Genomic DNA, 15524 nt, shown 5'->3' on the forward strand with positions numbered 1-15524 from the left:
CTGTTCTATCCTATAATCGACTATAATACATGAAACTATGAAACAATTAAATCGAAAAGTATATATATTTAAATAGTCAACTAGCATCCTTGATGGCTCGCAAAAGTTTACAAATAGAAATGATTCATTAGGTACGGAAAGTTATTTTTTTTTTTTTTTTAAATCAACTGATCTAAGAAAACTTGACCTCATTTTAAAGGCATTGTGAAGACATTTTCAAAACAGTTTCACTTTTATCAATACACATAATAACAACGAAGAAATAGCAAATTTTCAAAATGGTAATTTTTTACTACTCTGGAAAAACTGTTGCCTCTCTTTAAAAATTAATAAAATATATATATATATTTTTTTTTTTTTTTTTTTTTTTTAATCATTTGGGTTATAGCTTTTGTTTATTTTGCTTCTTTTACATCTTGTTAGTCAATTTCAATCCTCCATATTAAGTTTTTTGGTCAAAATAGAAGCTTAAAGCATGAAAATTTCAACCACTCATGAAATTCTATCGTCCAAAGTCACATAACATGACGATTTTTGTTTATTCCTTTTTTCAGAGCATCAGTTGGTATATTGAAAATGTAAAGTAAAACTTTATTAACATTTGAATGTAAAGAAACAAAATATGAAATATAATATTACTCTTTATATACAAATGTATATCTGTTTGTGTGTGTGTATACAAAAGATGTGGTATGATTGCCAATGAGACAACTCTCCACAAGAGACCAAATGATACAGAAATTAACGACTATAGGTCACCGTATAGCCTTCAACAATGGGGAAAGCCCATACCGCATAGTCAGCTATAAAAGGCCCCGAAATGACAAATGTAAAACAATTCAAACGAGAAAACTAACGGCCTAATTTATGTACAAAAAATGAACGAAAAACAAATATTTAACACATCTACAAACGAAAACCACTAAATTACAGTCTCCTGACTTTGGACAGGCACATACATACAGAATGTGGTGGGGTTAAACATGTTAGCAGGCGCCCAATTCCCCCCCCCCCTGACCTGTGACAGTACAACATAAGAACAAACTATAAAAATCAGTTGTACCATGAGAGACAAGAAAAGTTTTGAAATATGTCATCTGTCTTTGTATTGTCATGATAGTTTTAGAATGTTCCCTTTTCATTAACATTTAATGAAATATTCTTATTCTTATATAGCATGTATAGTGAATGCTTATAAATAAAGATAAACAACAACCTTTTAACAATTATTCTACTGGACTAAAATACCTGTTGCACTGAAAAACAATGAAAATAATATAACATTATTCTTATTCCAGAAATTTCAAACAAATAATTATGTCAGATAACTGTATTAAAATACTTGTATGTATAAAAGTAAAGTAAACTCATATCTGTATATCATTTACAGTATTTATACAGTGAAATCTGTAAACCAATCTCATTCAGGACTGAAGTTCAAAATGCATTGAATGTGAATAGCATTCGTTGCCATACCTAGATTCATAGATTGTTTTCTTTATGTCCAGTGGCACCTATTTCATGCATATTTAGGACTAAAAAGAATTTATATATACATTTATGTTAAAATTAATATGTGGCTTACTCACCGGTTACTTCGTGCTGCAAGATTTGGATTTGGATTAAGAATAAATAACATGGTAAATGTTCATTAGCGTATTAAGACAGTTAAACAATTAGATATAACAACTCGCACAATAAGTATAACCATCTACACAATTTACAAATATAAATATAAAATAATATCCAAGAAAAGATTGACAATTTACGCAATGATAGAATTTAAATTCAGTTATAACACCAAAGAAAAAGTTCACGACTATTTAAAGCATTTAACAAAGTTAAAATTATTTAAGAAAGAAAAACCAGATTAACAGTTTAAATTGTTGAGCTATTATTTTTTATAAAATGTTGCTTAATTCTAAAACTAAAAAAGAATACTCATCTTTTCTTCTGTGTTTTAAATTCTATAGCTTTGGTCAAGCTCCGTGTAAGGTTTGAATTCAAATGACCAAACCACACGAGGTAAATTGCACGGACTAACATTTCGCGGGGTAAACTAATTAGCATATTAAAGTGACCAGTATAAAATGAATCGAACACACCGTCAATTTAAATCAATAATAGGCATACCAAGTTATATAATTACAATAACTGAATTTAATTATTATTGAATTAAATTCTAGTATATAATATTTAACGTTTTTATAATATATTATACACGTGTATACATAATTATGATGCCGATTTTACTGTGGTATAGCTGTAACATCTAGCTTCTTATCAAACAATAATTACATTGAATGTACATTTCTGTTTCATTATAAAACGTCATTTTGATTGGCTAATAGCGAATTTTGCGTCATTCTGAAATTAACCTTCATTTCAAAATGAATTGTAAATAATAATCAAAGGCATGGATTAAATTTTAGTACGCCAGACGAGCCTTTCGTCTACATAAAACTCATCAGTGACGCTCATATCAAAATATTTATGAAGCCAAACAAGTACAAAGTTGAAGAGCATTGAGGATCCAAAATTCCGAAAAGTTGTGCCAAATACGGCTAAGGTATTCTATGCCTGGGATAAGAAAGTCCTTAGTTTTTCAAAAAAATAAAAGTTTTGTAAACAGGAAATTTATAAAAAAAAAATGACCACATAAATGATATTCATGTCAACACTGAAGTGTTGACTGTTAGGCTGTAAATACCCTCGGGGACGAAACGTCCACCAGCAGTGGTATCGACCCAGTGGTGTAAATAGTTATCAAAGGTACCAGGATTATAATTTAAAACGCCAGACGCGCGTTTCGTCGACATAAAACTCATCAGTGACGCTCATATCAAAATATTTATGAAGCCAAACAAGTACAAAGTTGAAGAGCATTGAGGATCCAAAATTCCGAAAAGTTGTGCCAAATACGGCGAAGGTATTCTATGCCTGGATAAGATAAGAAAGTCCTTAGTTTTTCAAAAAAAATCAAAGTTTTGTAAACAAAAAATTTATTAAAAAAAAAATGACCACATAAATGATATTCACATGTCAACACTGAAGTGTTGACTGTTAGGCTGTAAATACCCTCGGGGACGAAACGTCCACCAGCAGTGGTATCGACCCAGTGGTGTAAATAGTTATCAAATGTACCAGGATTATAATTTAAAACGCCAGACGCGCGTTTCGTCGACATAAGACTCATTAGTGACGCTCATAGCAAAATATTTATAAAGCCAAACAAGTACAAAGTTGAAGAGCATTGAGGATCCAAAATTCCGAAAAGTTGTGCTCATTCATGTTGACACACGTTTCCATAACAAAGTGCACACTGTCAGATAAATAAAAGAAAACTTAATAGTAATCGAGTTTTCAGATCATAGCGAAAAAATGTAATCATAAGTATTGAATGCGTCTTAAAGTTTTAGTAAATTTACAAAGGTTATAAAAACGTTAACTGTGTGCATATTTTTAGAATGAGCGCTTCCGCGCATCATACAAAATGTACTTCGGTCAACGCTTTTACACCCCACTGAGTTAACAAATAGAAGCATTCAATTCTTCCGAGAATGACAAATTGATAAAAATATGACCAATTCTCTCACCCCCATTAAATTAAATCTACACCAACCCTTCGTAAAAGATAGTGTACATCAAATAAAACAATAATATTTTTATAAATATTAACAATTAATAATCATTTATTACAATAAAAAAAAAAATATTGCAATTAAACTATTGATGTAAGTTAAAATTGTTGAACAGCTTATGGTTCAAGTGTCTTTTGAGCCAAACCACCTATCAAGGTGTCTCAGCGTCCTCATGTATGCCTTTAATTTATAACACAACTACATGCACTGTTTTGCGTCGTCGTAGTTGGCGCGGTGTCCGTATCCCAACTCATACAGGAATATCCTTTTCTCAAAGCAAACATGTCGTCTGCAGGTACATCACAACCATCATCATCGCCATTTTCTGTAAGTCGTTTTATTACTGACATGAACATCTCCGTTACGTTTTGGTTGGTTTTTGCGCTTGTCTCTGTGTAAGGTAAATTTTCCCTCTCTGCAAAATCCTAAAATATATGAAAATCAACACGAAAACAATAATACTTTTTTCATAATTGTATTAACGATTTTTGACTCCAGTTTATATCATATTTTTTTAACATATAACCGTCTATGTGGTATGACATCCTGGTACTCATTGAATAGTTATCAAAAGTACCAGGATTATAAGAGCAACCAAAATTTTAATGTTGACAAACCTGAAGATCTTAAAATGTATATTAAAAAAATAATATATGCATCAATGTCATTTTTCTTAGTCCGTGTTCTCGTTGACTAAAACTCGGTGTTGTGTTAGTGTAATTCACACGTAAACTAAATACAATTACGTTCCCATTGATAAAGTTCAATAAAATTGAGAATGGAAATGGGGAATGTGCCAAAGAGACAACAACCCGACCATAGAGCAGACTACAGCAGAAGGTCACCAACAGGTCTTCAATGCAACGAGAAATTCTCGCACCCGGAGGCGTCCTTCAGCTGGCCCCCCAAACAATGTTTACATGTAATTTAAATCATGTTTTGTCTACATGCAGTCGATAGTCAATGTAGAACTTGTGTGGTTCAGTGTACACAAAACAAGGTATTTAGAACATGAATTTTATTTAGTTTTTCATTTTGATTCTATGTAACAGTGTAATACCCATTGAAATGACATATAGTTATAAATAGGAACAATACTTATGCACAGGTAACTAAACCAGGTGTATGGATGTGACCAAATTTAGGGTGCATTTCTTTCTAACACAAACGATACAAAAGGCTAAGATCTCACATGTTTTGATCATTTGTTTCTAACATACGTTTGCAAAGTTTACATAAACTTTGACAAACTATGCACTCGCTAAAAATGCGTCTACAGTTTGTCGTTCATCGTTTGTTAGAAAATCGCTATATTTGTTTCTAACTTCACCCTGGTTAAACAATGTAATTTTTTTTACGTTTGTAAAAAGTATGTTTACCAACAACATGTGCATGCTTATTGAAAGTTCAAACATGGTCAGTAAACACTGATTCAACGATGTATTTGTTTCTACTTTTGTAGCGTTTAGAAAACAATAACAAACGCGTCACAACGTTTACAAAATTTTAGAAATTTTTCTTAATGTGAAACCAGTGTACAATACATTAAACTACTTGTAAACCTATTACTGTACATGGCGTTTGGTGTGAACACGGCTTTAGTTACGTTTGTTATCTATTCTGACGGCGGACTCGGACTTCTTTTTAATTGAGTTAAACTGTGAGTATTGCTGTGTGTTTGTTTTTTCTACATTGGCTACCGGCATAGGAGGGTTGAGATCTCACAAAACATGTTTAAACCGCCGCATTAATGTTTGTGCCTGTCCCTCGTCAGGAGCCTCTGGCCTTTATTAGACTTGTTTGATTTTAAATTAAATTTCATTTATATGCTTTGGAGTTCCATTATCACTGAACTAATACACATTTTCGTATAGGGCCAGCTGAAGCAAGCCTCCGGAAGCGTGATTTCTCGCTGTTTTGAAGACCTATTTGTGGCCTTCAGTTGTATTCTGCTCTTTGGTCGGGTTGTTGTTTTTCCATATTCCACATTCCCATTCTTAATTTTATCTTCTATCTTATTGATGAGTTTCGAAATTACATGCGAATGCGCATAAACGATCACGTAGGTTAACATGGCGACAATGGTACTCCATTCCCCTAACCCGTGTCAACTCCGAACTAAAACGGAAATAAACTTTACTGATCTACTTTTAGGACGTTTAAAACATTCATTTTTAAAAGAACAAAACAAATATACCTCGGCGTCCTGTTTGTTGATTTCACGTTTCATGTCAGATTTGTTTCCTACTAGAATTACAACTGCTTTCTCGTTCTGCTGATTATATCGTTTCCATCGCTCACATATATCACTTGCCGTCTCTAAAGATTCCTGCAAGAAAAAAAATAATTTCAACAATTATGATAAGTCGGAAAAGATGGTAAAAATGTTTTGGTTTTTTTTGTTGTTCGTGGCATATATGAGTTTTTGTTTTATAAAACAGCACTTATAATGATTACTAATCATAGGCGGATCCAGGGGCACGGGCCCTTTCGTGGAAAAAATGGTTGATTATATATGGAATCACTGAAGCATGACTGGAGTGGGGCCCCCTTAGGTCAGTCAGCGCCCCCCCCCCCCCTTATGAAAAGTTCTGGATCCGCCATTACTAATTATGTCGTTTTTCTTCTAACCAACACACTATACTTAACTGAATAAAATAGGAATCATATAAGACTATTACTTATGATAATGTTTTAAATTAGCTTTTATAGCCATAATGACATTTAAGAAATAATAAATTAACCGTTATCATGGCAATGACAGAAACGGTACCAATATGTCTCAACCAGATACGCATTATAGCAAGCGTTTGAATAATGACATAAAAGGAACAGTGCGAAATCCTGTATAGCTGCACCTATTGCTTCGACCCATTTATAAGGTCTATATAATTATAACGAGCCTATAGTGCGATGTCATGGACGTCAAAAGTGAACTAGATCGAGTTACAAGAAATCATATTCGTCTAAACAAATGTAAACTTTACGACAGATCCGCTCAGTAGATCACCAGTGAAAGCTAGGTAACACATGGATGAAAACAAATATCATATTCATAATTAATTTAAGTATCAACACAGCAAGTTTGCGGAGGCAATTTTTTGTTCTTCCCTCGCCCGGATTCGAACTCATGCTATTTTAATATCGAGACCAAACCAAAAGCTAACTTTCAGGTATAGAAATACGATTGTTTGGCTGAAACAAATGCCTGTGACCATCCACCAGAACTTGCGGACATTCGATGTTCAGTACTTTGATTGTAATTAGTTATTATAATATTTAAAACATTTGAAAACATTTATTAATAATAATAAAAACTTTTTTCAATACTTACCTGATTGGAAATATCATACATGATAACAGTTGCGTCCATTGTAGAATAATAATTGATAGAGAATCTCTCGTATTTTCTATCCCCATCTGTATCATTCTGAAACATCATTGCTATACATATTGAATATCTGACTTGATGAAAATCATAAACTTGGTCATCTTGAAGAACAACCTAAGTGGTAAAAAGCCCCAACATGACCATGATGACAAAATGCAAATCATTTTTTTTTTTAATTTCAATAGCCAGATGTATGTCTTTATTTTAGGGACGACATCAAAAGATCGATGTAGGATATAAAAAAAACTTAAATCAAGTAGCTTGGGGGTGGGGTTAAAGTTCTGCAAGTTTTGTATATCTAAAATCGATTTTTACATATCAATTTTTCCCAAATTAAGTTAACAGGGGGTTAGGGGGGGGGGGGGGTCAGTGAAAAAACTATGTGAATTAAGTTTTTTATCCTACATTGAACTTTTGATGTCGTCCCTTACTATGTACAAATTAACACAAAGATAACTTTTCGAATAATTTAGTGTATCATGTTTATACAGAAGGGATTGTCTTCTTTTATCTTAGACACAAGCAACAACTCTTGATTCCATTTTATGTGTATCGATTTTGCGTTTCTAATGAAGTTGCTTTGTTTTATTCATATATGACACTTTAAAGAATGTCAATGAAGCACTTAACTTAACGCATTTGAAAATTTGGTATATACATATCTAAAACATCGCTAAAAACATGTTGCTAATGAGTAGAGTCACGGAGTAAGGGTCAACCAATTCGTTGTGGTTACTGGAAAATCTATAAAGTGTCGATTTAAGTCGATTTGCATGCACATAAATCTTGTTTGGTTGTTTCTATATCAGGATCACATTCATATTAAATGAAGTCCGTATATTTCGAACGTGTATTGTTCGGGGTAACGTATTAAGGATACTGCTCCTCTGTTCCAAAATAACAAGATTTTCAAAAAATAAATTGATAGTATCTAAGTTTTTTTAGATACTAGTATAATAATTTTAAATTGAAAAATCGGTTGGAATTGATTCTCTCTTGATTTTTCTCACAATCAACATCGGCATCCTTTTCTCTTTTAAAAACTATGACAAAGCTAAGAATTTATAAGATTTTCAAAAAATCTTTCTTTTATTTATACAAAAATGTCCGTAACAAAATCATGTTAAGAGAGCAAGGGTATGCGGGCAAAGTTTTTGTTGGGACTATATAAATAAATTCCGAATATCTTGTTAATTTTTTTTTAAATAGAGGGGCGAACATCCTTATGAAGATATGAATACGCAATGCGAGAGTAGAAAACATACAAGTATGCGCTACTGCTGCAAAATGGGAAATCTACAAATGCAGCTGAAATTAATTAATCATAAGTCTTATTTTCGAATAAGCGACAACACATGTAAGAATTAATTTTGTGTATTGATTAATTGATTAATTTTAATTTATCCCTACTTTCAGCACTATTGTTTCTTTTCCGTAGTGGTCAGTTATTTTTCGTTGAGGAAGTCGGCTGAGTGACGGAGAGATCTTCGGTAGAAATACTAACAAACCTAGTCAACTAATTTTGAATAACACAGTATACTTACAAGCATTATACGAACTGTTTTTCCATTTACTTCCACTGTATGCGACGTCTATTGGAATATAAAAATACATACAACTTATATTATAAAACTTTTTTTTTTATTAAAACTCTTTTCATATAGTACTCTCCTTTTCATGTATTTAATATTTTACCTTTTCTTTTTTTAAAATTGGCATTATATTTTAGAAACGTGTTTTGGTGTATTTTATAACGAGCAAACACCATGAACGCAATCTCCCTTTTATATACATTCCTTCTTTCGTACATTTACTTGTAAATAAACTCATCATAGATACCATGATCAGTTTTATATTTGCGCCAGACGCCTGTTTCGTCTACAACGGTACAAAAGAATCATCAGTAAGAAAACTGTGTTTATTAATTAAGTGTATTGATAAAAAAAAAAGTTAGTCCCTCTATGTAAATGTAAACTATTATAATCATCGTCCTGGTTTCCTTCTATTGAGTTAAAAATCTAGTGAAATATATGCCGTCATAATTTTGTACTTCATTTTAGAATACTGTTCTGTATTTGTTTACCTTAACTATAATTGTATTTGTATTTATATTGTATGTTTCTCTGTTCTCTGAAATAAAAACGTTGATGACGTCACAGTCACATGACAAAATCATGTCTATGCTCAGATAGACAAAAAAAAACTTCCATTCAAATAGAACACGTATTACATCCGAAATCAAATTATTTATTTTGGGAGTCATTTTAGTATTTCACAAAGTAATATGCTGTATCACTTTCCTTTTACGCAATCAGAATGTGTTTACATATATTATGTCATGTAGCTACATGCACTTTGTCAATGATAGAATAAATCTGATTCCCCCTTTTTGTCATGAAAATGTAACATTTATAAGTTTGAACAGCTTTTTGCCTCCAACAATGTAATTATATTAGACAAAGTATGTAAATTTATTAAGAACGTCTAAGAGAAGCTCGTTCCTCCAGGTTAGAACTTCTTAGTACTATTACTTTATACATGTATATGCAATTCACACATGCTATATATAAGTTTGTATATTGGTAATATGGATATGTTCTCTGTATTTAAACAAGTGTTTTAAGAGAATAAAGTATTCATATTCATATAGGATTCAAATTTTGTCGAACGAGCATCTATTTCTGTGTCATGTTGGTCTCTTGTGGAGAGTTGTCGCATTAGCAATCATAGTACCACATCTTCTCCTTTTTTTATAAAACAAGGACGAAAAGAGAATGCATTAACATTTTATACTTACACTATTCATATGTTGTGTAGGTTCATGTTCTTTCTGGAATTTTTCTCCCTGAAAAACATTCGAATAAAGAAATCATTTCAAAAGAGGGGCAAAAGATACGAGAGGGGCATTCAAACTCATAGATAGAAAAAAATCTAACAACGCAATGGCTCAAAAGAAAAGACAAACAAACAAATAATAATACAAAAGACATAACATAGAAAACTAAAGACTGATCAACACGAACCTCAACAATTCTTATTGCAGTCCTATAACTGGCTACACTATGTTTAATTCGTTTATTCGTGGGTCATTGTCAAAACAGAAAAGTTTGCATACATGTACATTGTTTTTAAGTACACATTCAGGCTCGAATAATTTCATCAAATTGAATAAATACTGGTAAAGCATGAAAAGAAAATGCCTGTTTTTAAGACAATTACCCAATGACATAAATAATAAGATATATGCAATACAGCTCGACTGTATACATACATACATGTATAATATTGCACGGTTAAGCTAATTTTACTGTTACTGAAAAATTACAACCATTATCTTACATGTATTAGTAAGACCCCGAAAACAGTCAAAATCAAAGCACTGGGTTATATGCAAGGAACCTCTAACATGTTTGAAAAATTAAGAGTTGAAACAAAACTGGCATGAGACATCTCAAATGCGAAATAGTAAAACAGTGAAATCTAATGTTATGTAAATGTCTCCCGTAAAAACTTTTAAAATTTCTGGTAAATGAGGTTATATCTCGACATATTTGGCAATGCGTGCATTTACAGCTTTTGGATTCATATAAAAATCTGTTAAGTCTTATGAAGCGTTTTTTCTAACAATTAAAAACACAGACATTCAGTGTCTTCACTGTTATGAAACTTGGTACTATTTTTATGTGTTAGGTCATCATAATGGTCAATTCATTCAAGGACATGTAGTTTCATTTATCACATTTGTTTGAAGTATAGATTCAAATTACTGTAATTGTACTCACAACAAAACGATTGACCAAGCTTGTTTTTCCGCATCCTGACGATCCTGCCACTAGTATTGAATACATGGAATTGCTGAAACCATATAAATTGATTTTTTAAAATCTTCCGTGATTAACTCAAATCTCACAATAAGCCCTCCGTATCATTGAAGGAGCTTATTGGGATATTTTGATATACTTGTTTTTTCTACCTTTCAAGCATGATTTAATCAATATAAAAAAGAAAATATGATTGCCAATGAGACAACTCTCCACAAGAGACCAAAATGACACATAAATTTACAACTATAGGTCACTGTAAGGCCTGCAACAATGAGCAATCCCCATACCGCACAGTCAGCTATAAAATGCCCCGAATTTACAATGTAAAACAATTCAAACGAGAAAACTAACAGCCTTATTATTATAAAAAAAAATGAACGAGATACAAATATGTAACACATAAACTCCGTTATGATTTTTTTTGTTTTTTCTATTTTTTTTTTTTTATTTTTGAGGCTTTAAATAAATAACTACATTTATACAACTTTCAATAATGACAAATCTATAAAGGCTAGCTATAACATTTTTAAATATTTACACTGTGATGTATTGAGTTCCAATAAATTAAAAGTATGGGGAAATTAGGATATTCCTATTGCGAGTTAATCTTTTGATAGAAATATTTGAAAATATACGTGTAAAAACAATCTACAATTGTTGCATGCATTCCAATCTAAAATCAAGTGTCCATACACCTGTACTAGATATCAGATGAGGAGAATGTGCATGATTGCCAATGGAGATCAATAACAGTATCCAAAATAAATAATTTAAGCAATGGACATTATAGGTCATGTTACCGTAATACAGCCTTCAAAAATTAGAAAACCAGTATAGTCAGCCACGTGTACCAAAGACAACCATATAACAAAATTTGAAACAATTCAAACGGAAACTCAATAGTCTGAATTATAACAAGCTTAAAATAAACAAGTAAAATCCAACCATAACACATGGTATACATTATTGTGATTTAAAATACAAATGACTGTCGATATCTTTAAAATGTATAAACAGATATCAAAATTTCTTTGCAATAATATTATTGTATGGACACACAATAAATTAATTTTTATTTACCTTTTTGGTTTTATGATTTAAATCCGTGTCAAATCCATGAGGTTAATATCTAGTTTGTTTATAAGTAACCATGTGTGTATCGTATCGATCTGAATGAACTGTGTTACGGTAGAATGAATAAAATCATTGAATTGCCTTTAAACCATCTTAACTGTAAAGTTAACAATCGGCAATCCTCGAGTGATTCTGCCACTCTCCTTAGATGAAGGTACGGAATCAGCTGAGTTGTGACGAATGTAAAAGCAATAGATTGGAAGCGATCTAACATGTCTTTTTATTAGTGTTAATATCTTCTTGCATCTAGTTCATAATATCTAGGTTATGGGTAATAGAAACTCGACAACGAGGTGCCAAATTGAAGAGGATATCGGACAATTGTGGTACATGTATGTGAATCTTATCCATTCATGAATAGTTCTTCATTCTTACACGATTTAAGCCTTCTATCTGCAAACTGAGAATTTTTACTTCAAAATAAACAGTTTGTTCTTGTTCTTATGACAAGTGTTTTGACAAGTGCAAACAAAACTGAGTGTTATGATATAAACGACATGTAATATGTAAATCCTGTTTGCACAATGTCATGCATGTTGTCTTTGACTGCAAATGACGTTTTTACGCTAAATCCATTGGATGTTGGACGTTTACTGATTGATATTTTAAAAGACTTGAACACATGATTTTGCATTAGTAGTTTTTGACTATGAACTAGCTTTCCGTAACTTAGAGTGACACTGTTATCATATATGCACTTTGTGTCTTTCGTGCTTTTGGTAGGATGTTTATGTGGTATGTGTATTGATCAGACAAGTTAAGCTGTTTCAACTGATTGTGTAACATTGTTTTACATGTATGTCGTATGGTTACACCACTGTCCCAAATGTGTGAGAGTGTTTTTCGCTAAAACATATGACACCGATACATTCTGTATATACGCGTGGCCTGTAATCAGTGGTTGTCGTTGGTAGCTATATACTATATTTTTTTCGGTTTGCAGGTGCCCCGGAAGGTTACGTTCCTATCATACATATGCTGTGGGTGGCATTGTTTATTTAATAAATTGTTTGACTCGAATCTCCGTACACCGACCATTTATCGTTTGTGAGTGTGTATACCTTCTTACAATCAATCCATGTTTTCAGATTCAAATATCAATCAGTGGCCAAATAAAATAACCAATCCGTGAGAATAATTGTCTTACACAATGCCAGAATAAAAGTACCGTCACTCTGCAGATAACAAACTGATAATAATTGTACAATACAACCATATTTAGCTATCATGTATTGATTTATTGAAACAACATCAATGCTAGTACAATGAAGACGGTAAACTGTGTTATATTGATACCAATAATATTGATAGTTTCTTAAGTTACGTGCTCTTTGAACAACATCTTCGTTATTATTAGAATAGGACATCTCTTTTGTTATAATTTGAGCAACAAATTGAAAATACACCTCAGTATGACTTGTCTCGTATTCTTATCATATCAATGTATTTTCGTTCTGAATATACATTTTGAAATATTTGCCGCTGATTTAAGCAGCTATCAATCAACAACACACATTATTGTCATTGGATATTAAAATTAGAAGGCGTATGTAATGTTAAAACATTGTAGTGACGTCATTCTATTGTTTTACCCGTTCTTTATTTCAGTGATTGGACTATCATTTATCTGTAAGAAACCAATATTTTACCTTTAGCAGTCCAATATTTTTAAGAATGCCCTTCTCTTTCTTAAAAATATTGGACAGCTCAAGGTAGCATAACTGATTCTTATAGGTAAATGATAGTTCAATCACTGAAATAAAAAAAAACTATTAATTACCCCAATTGTTTTCATCATGTACTCAAAAATACAACCAAAGAACAAATGGCAATATGTTTTTTTTATTAAAGTCACCTTCCAGCACAATAATTTTGTCACTCATCAAAACAGTTTCTTGAGGAAAAATTCACTTTGAATTTTAACACTTCCAATACTTATATCACAGCCATTTTCCTCATGTTTTTGGGTTGTCTCTTTTGGGACTAATTCAATAAGTTGAGTATGCTCGTTGTAAGTCTTGTTTTGTTGCTTTTATGAATTTCTTTTTTTTTCAAAAGAGTTATCCTCGTCCGTCTTTAGACTATAAAAATTGACCTCTGGTGTTGCTCTTATTCTTCCTAACGTCATTTTCAACTACAATTAAAATGTAAAAAAACCAATAAAGTAATGCTTCTTAAAATTGATAAGGGCATGAACAATCTAACCCTTATCCTGTGTACAAAGTGCGAATCTAGAACTTCCTTCATGAACTAGGGGCTATAATAGTTTTTATAATTTTCATAACTCGCATTGATTTAGAAGTTGTTGTTTTTAAGTCTGATAGTATTGCTTAAATACCAATGCAACACTTCGCTTATGAACGACGATGAATATGGGAAGCAGAATACAGGAAGACATTACCGTATTTTATCGGCCAAACAAACAAATCGCACTTTGTTCGCAGTAATCGTTTTATAAAAGATTTTTTTTTCAAAAGAAAAACGAGACAAAATTACGTTTCGGTAACATTAACAAAACCAAAAGGGAATCAATACACAAATAAACGAAAAAAGAGCGACTCGACCTTGCAGTAAGATAAAAAAAAAAAAGAAAAAAAAAAGGGGGGGGACGTATTCAGGTGGTACCGTTTGGGTAAACAATAACAATCTCTTGAAAATTTCAACAAAAGAATATAACTGAATGCATGGTGTTATCTCTTCATTAATTCATATTAATTATATATTTGAAATAAAGTCAAATGCGGTGCACTCGATATGGTTAAACGAGAACCTGTCTTCATATGATATTTTTTTCTCTCATTCACCTAGTAAATAATAATACCCGAGATGAAACAAGAAACTAATAGAAAAGGACTACATGAAAATAAATCTTTGCTTGCGTTTTCCTTGCTTTTACCTTTTTCGACGTGTTAAGGCCTTCGAAAACAGTGGAATTAATTACTTTTGAAAGTACTTGATAAATTGCATGCTTATATTGGTGATTTTGAATCTGTTCAAAGTTTTGATTTTTCTACCCTATATACCACATTGCCTCACATGCTCATTAAGAAAAAATTCACATTCAAAAAGTCAGAATGTGAATATATATGTTCAAACTCTTTTAGGTCATATTTTAGTAACAATAAACAAAAAAAACCTATGTCAATTGGACATGCTTTGATACTATATCTGCCCTTGAATTTTTACTAGATAACATTTTTGTTCGCTTTGGAGATTCCGTATATCGTCAGGTTATTGGAATTCCAATGGGGACTAACTGTGCACCACTTATTGCGGACCTGTTTTTATATTTTGACATGAGTTACAATTTATGACAAAAATCAGTAAAGACCCATCAAAACAACATCTGATACACAAATTTAATAATACTTTTAGATATTTGGATGATATTATATATAGCTCTCAATAATGACGACTTCAGTATGTATACTAAAGAAATTTATCCTGTTGAACTTACTTTAAATAAAGCTAATACTAACAATGACCACCAACCTTTCCTCGATCTTGATACATATATCATTAACGGAAAGCTTA

General features: G+C 31.8%; 1 protein-coding gene across 4 annotated transcripts in view; it reads right to left on the minus strand.

The window, feature by feature from the left end:
- Positions 1-12136, minus strand: part of LOC139523440 (ras-related protein Rab-30-like) — an 87490-nt gene extending 75354 nt beyond the window's left edge. Inside the window, exons 1-7 of one of the 4 annotated variants that reach the window (XM_071317483.1) lie at positions 11937-12122; positions 10815-10887; positions 9830-9877; positions 8577-8624; positions 6976-7146; positions 5839-5970; positions 3673-4066 (exon numbers count right to left, since the gene is read on the minus strand). In XM_071317483.1, the coding sequence (XP_071173584.1) occupies positions 3824-4066; positions 5839-5970; positions 6976-7146; positions 8577-8624; positions 9830-9877; positions 10815-10880 (708 nt within the window). In that variant the 5' untranslated portion in view covers positions 10881-10887; positions 11937-12122 and the 3' untranslated portion in view covers positions 3673-3823. Of the gene's footprint in view, positions 1-3672; positions 4067-5838; positions 5971-6975; positions 7147-8576; positions 8625-9829; positions 9878-10814; positions 10888-11936 lie in introns of those variants that run through there. The other 3 variants (XM_071317486.1, XM_071317487.1, XM_071317484.1) reach the window with 3 other exon arrangements.
- Between the last annotated feature and the right edge of the window lie 3388 nt (positions 12137-15524).

This window comes from Mytilus edulis, chromosome 5 (assembly GCF_963676685.1).
Source record: "Mytilus edulis chromosome 5, xbMytEdul2.2, whole genome shotgun sequence".
In the NCBI taxonomy this organism is placed as follows: Eukaryota; Metazoa; Mollusca; class Bivalvia; order Mytilida; family Mytilidae; genus Mytilus; species Mytilus edulis.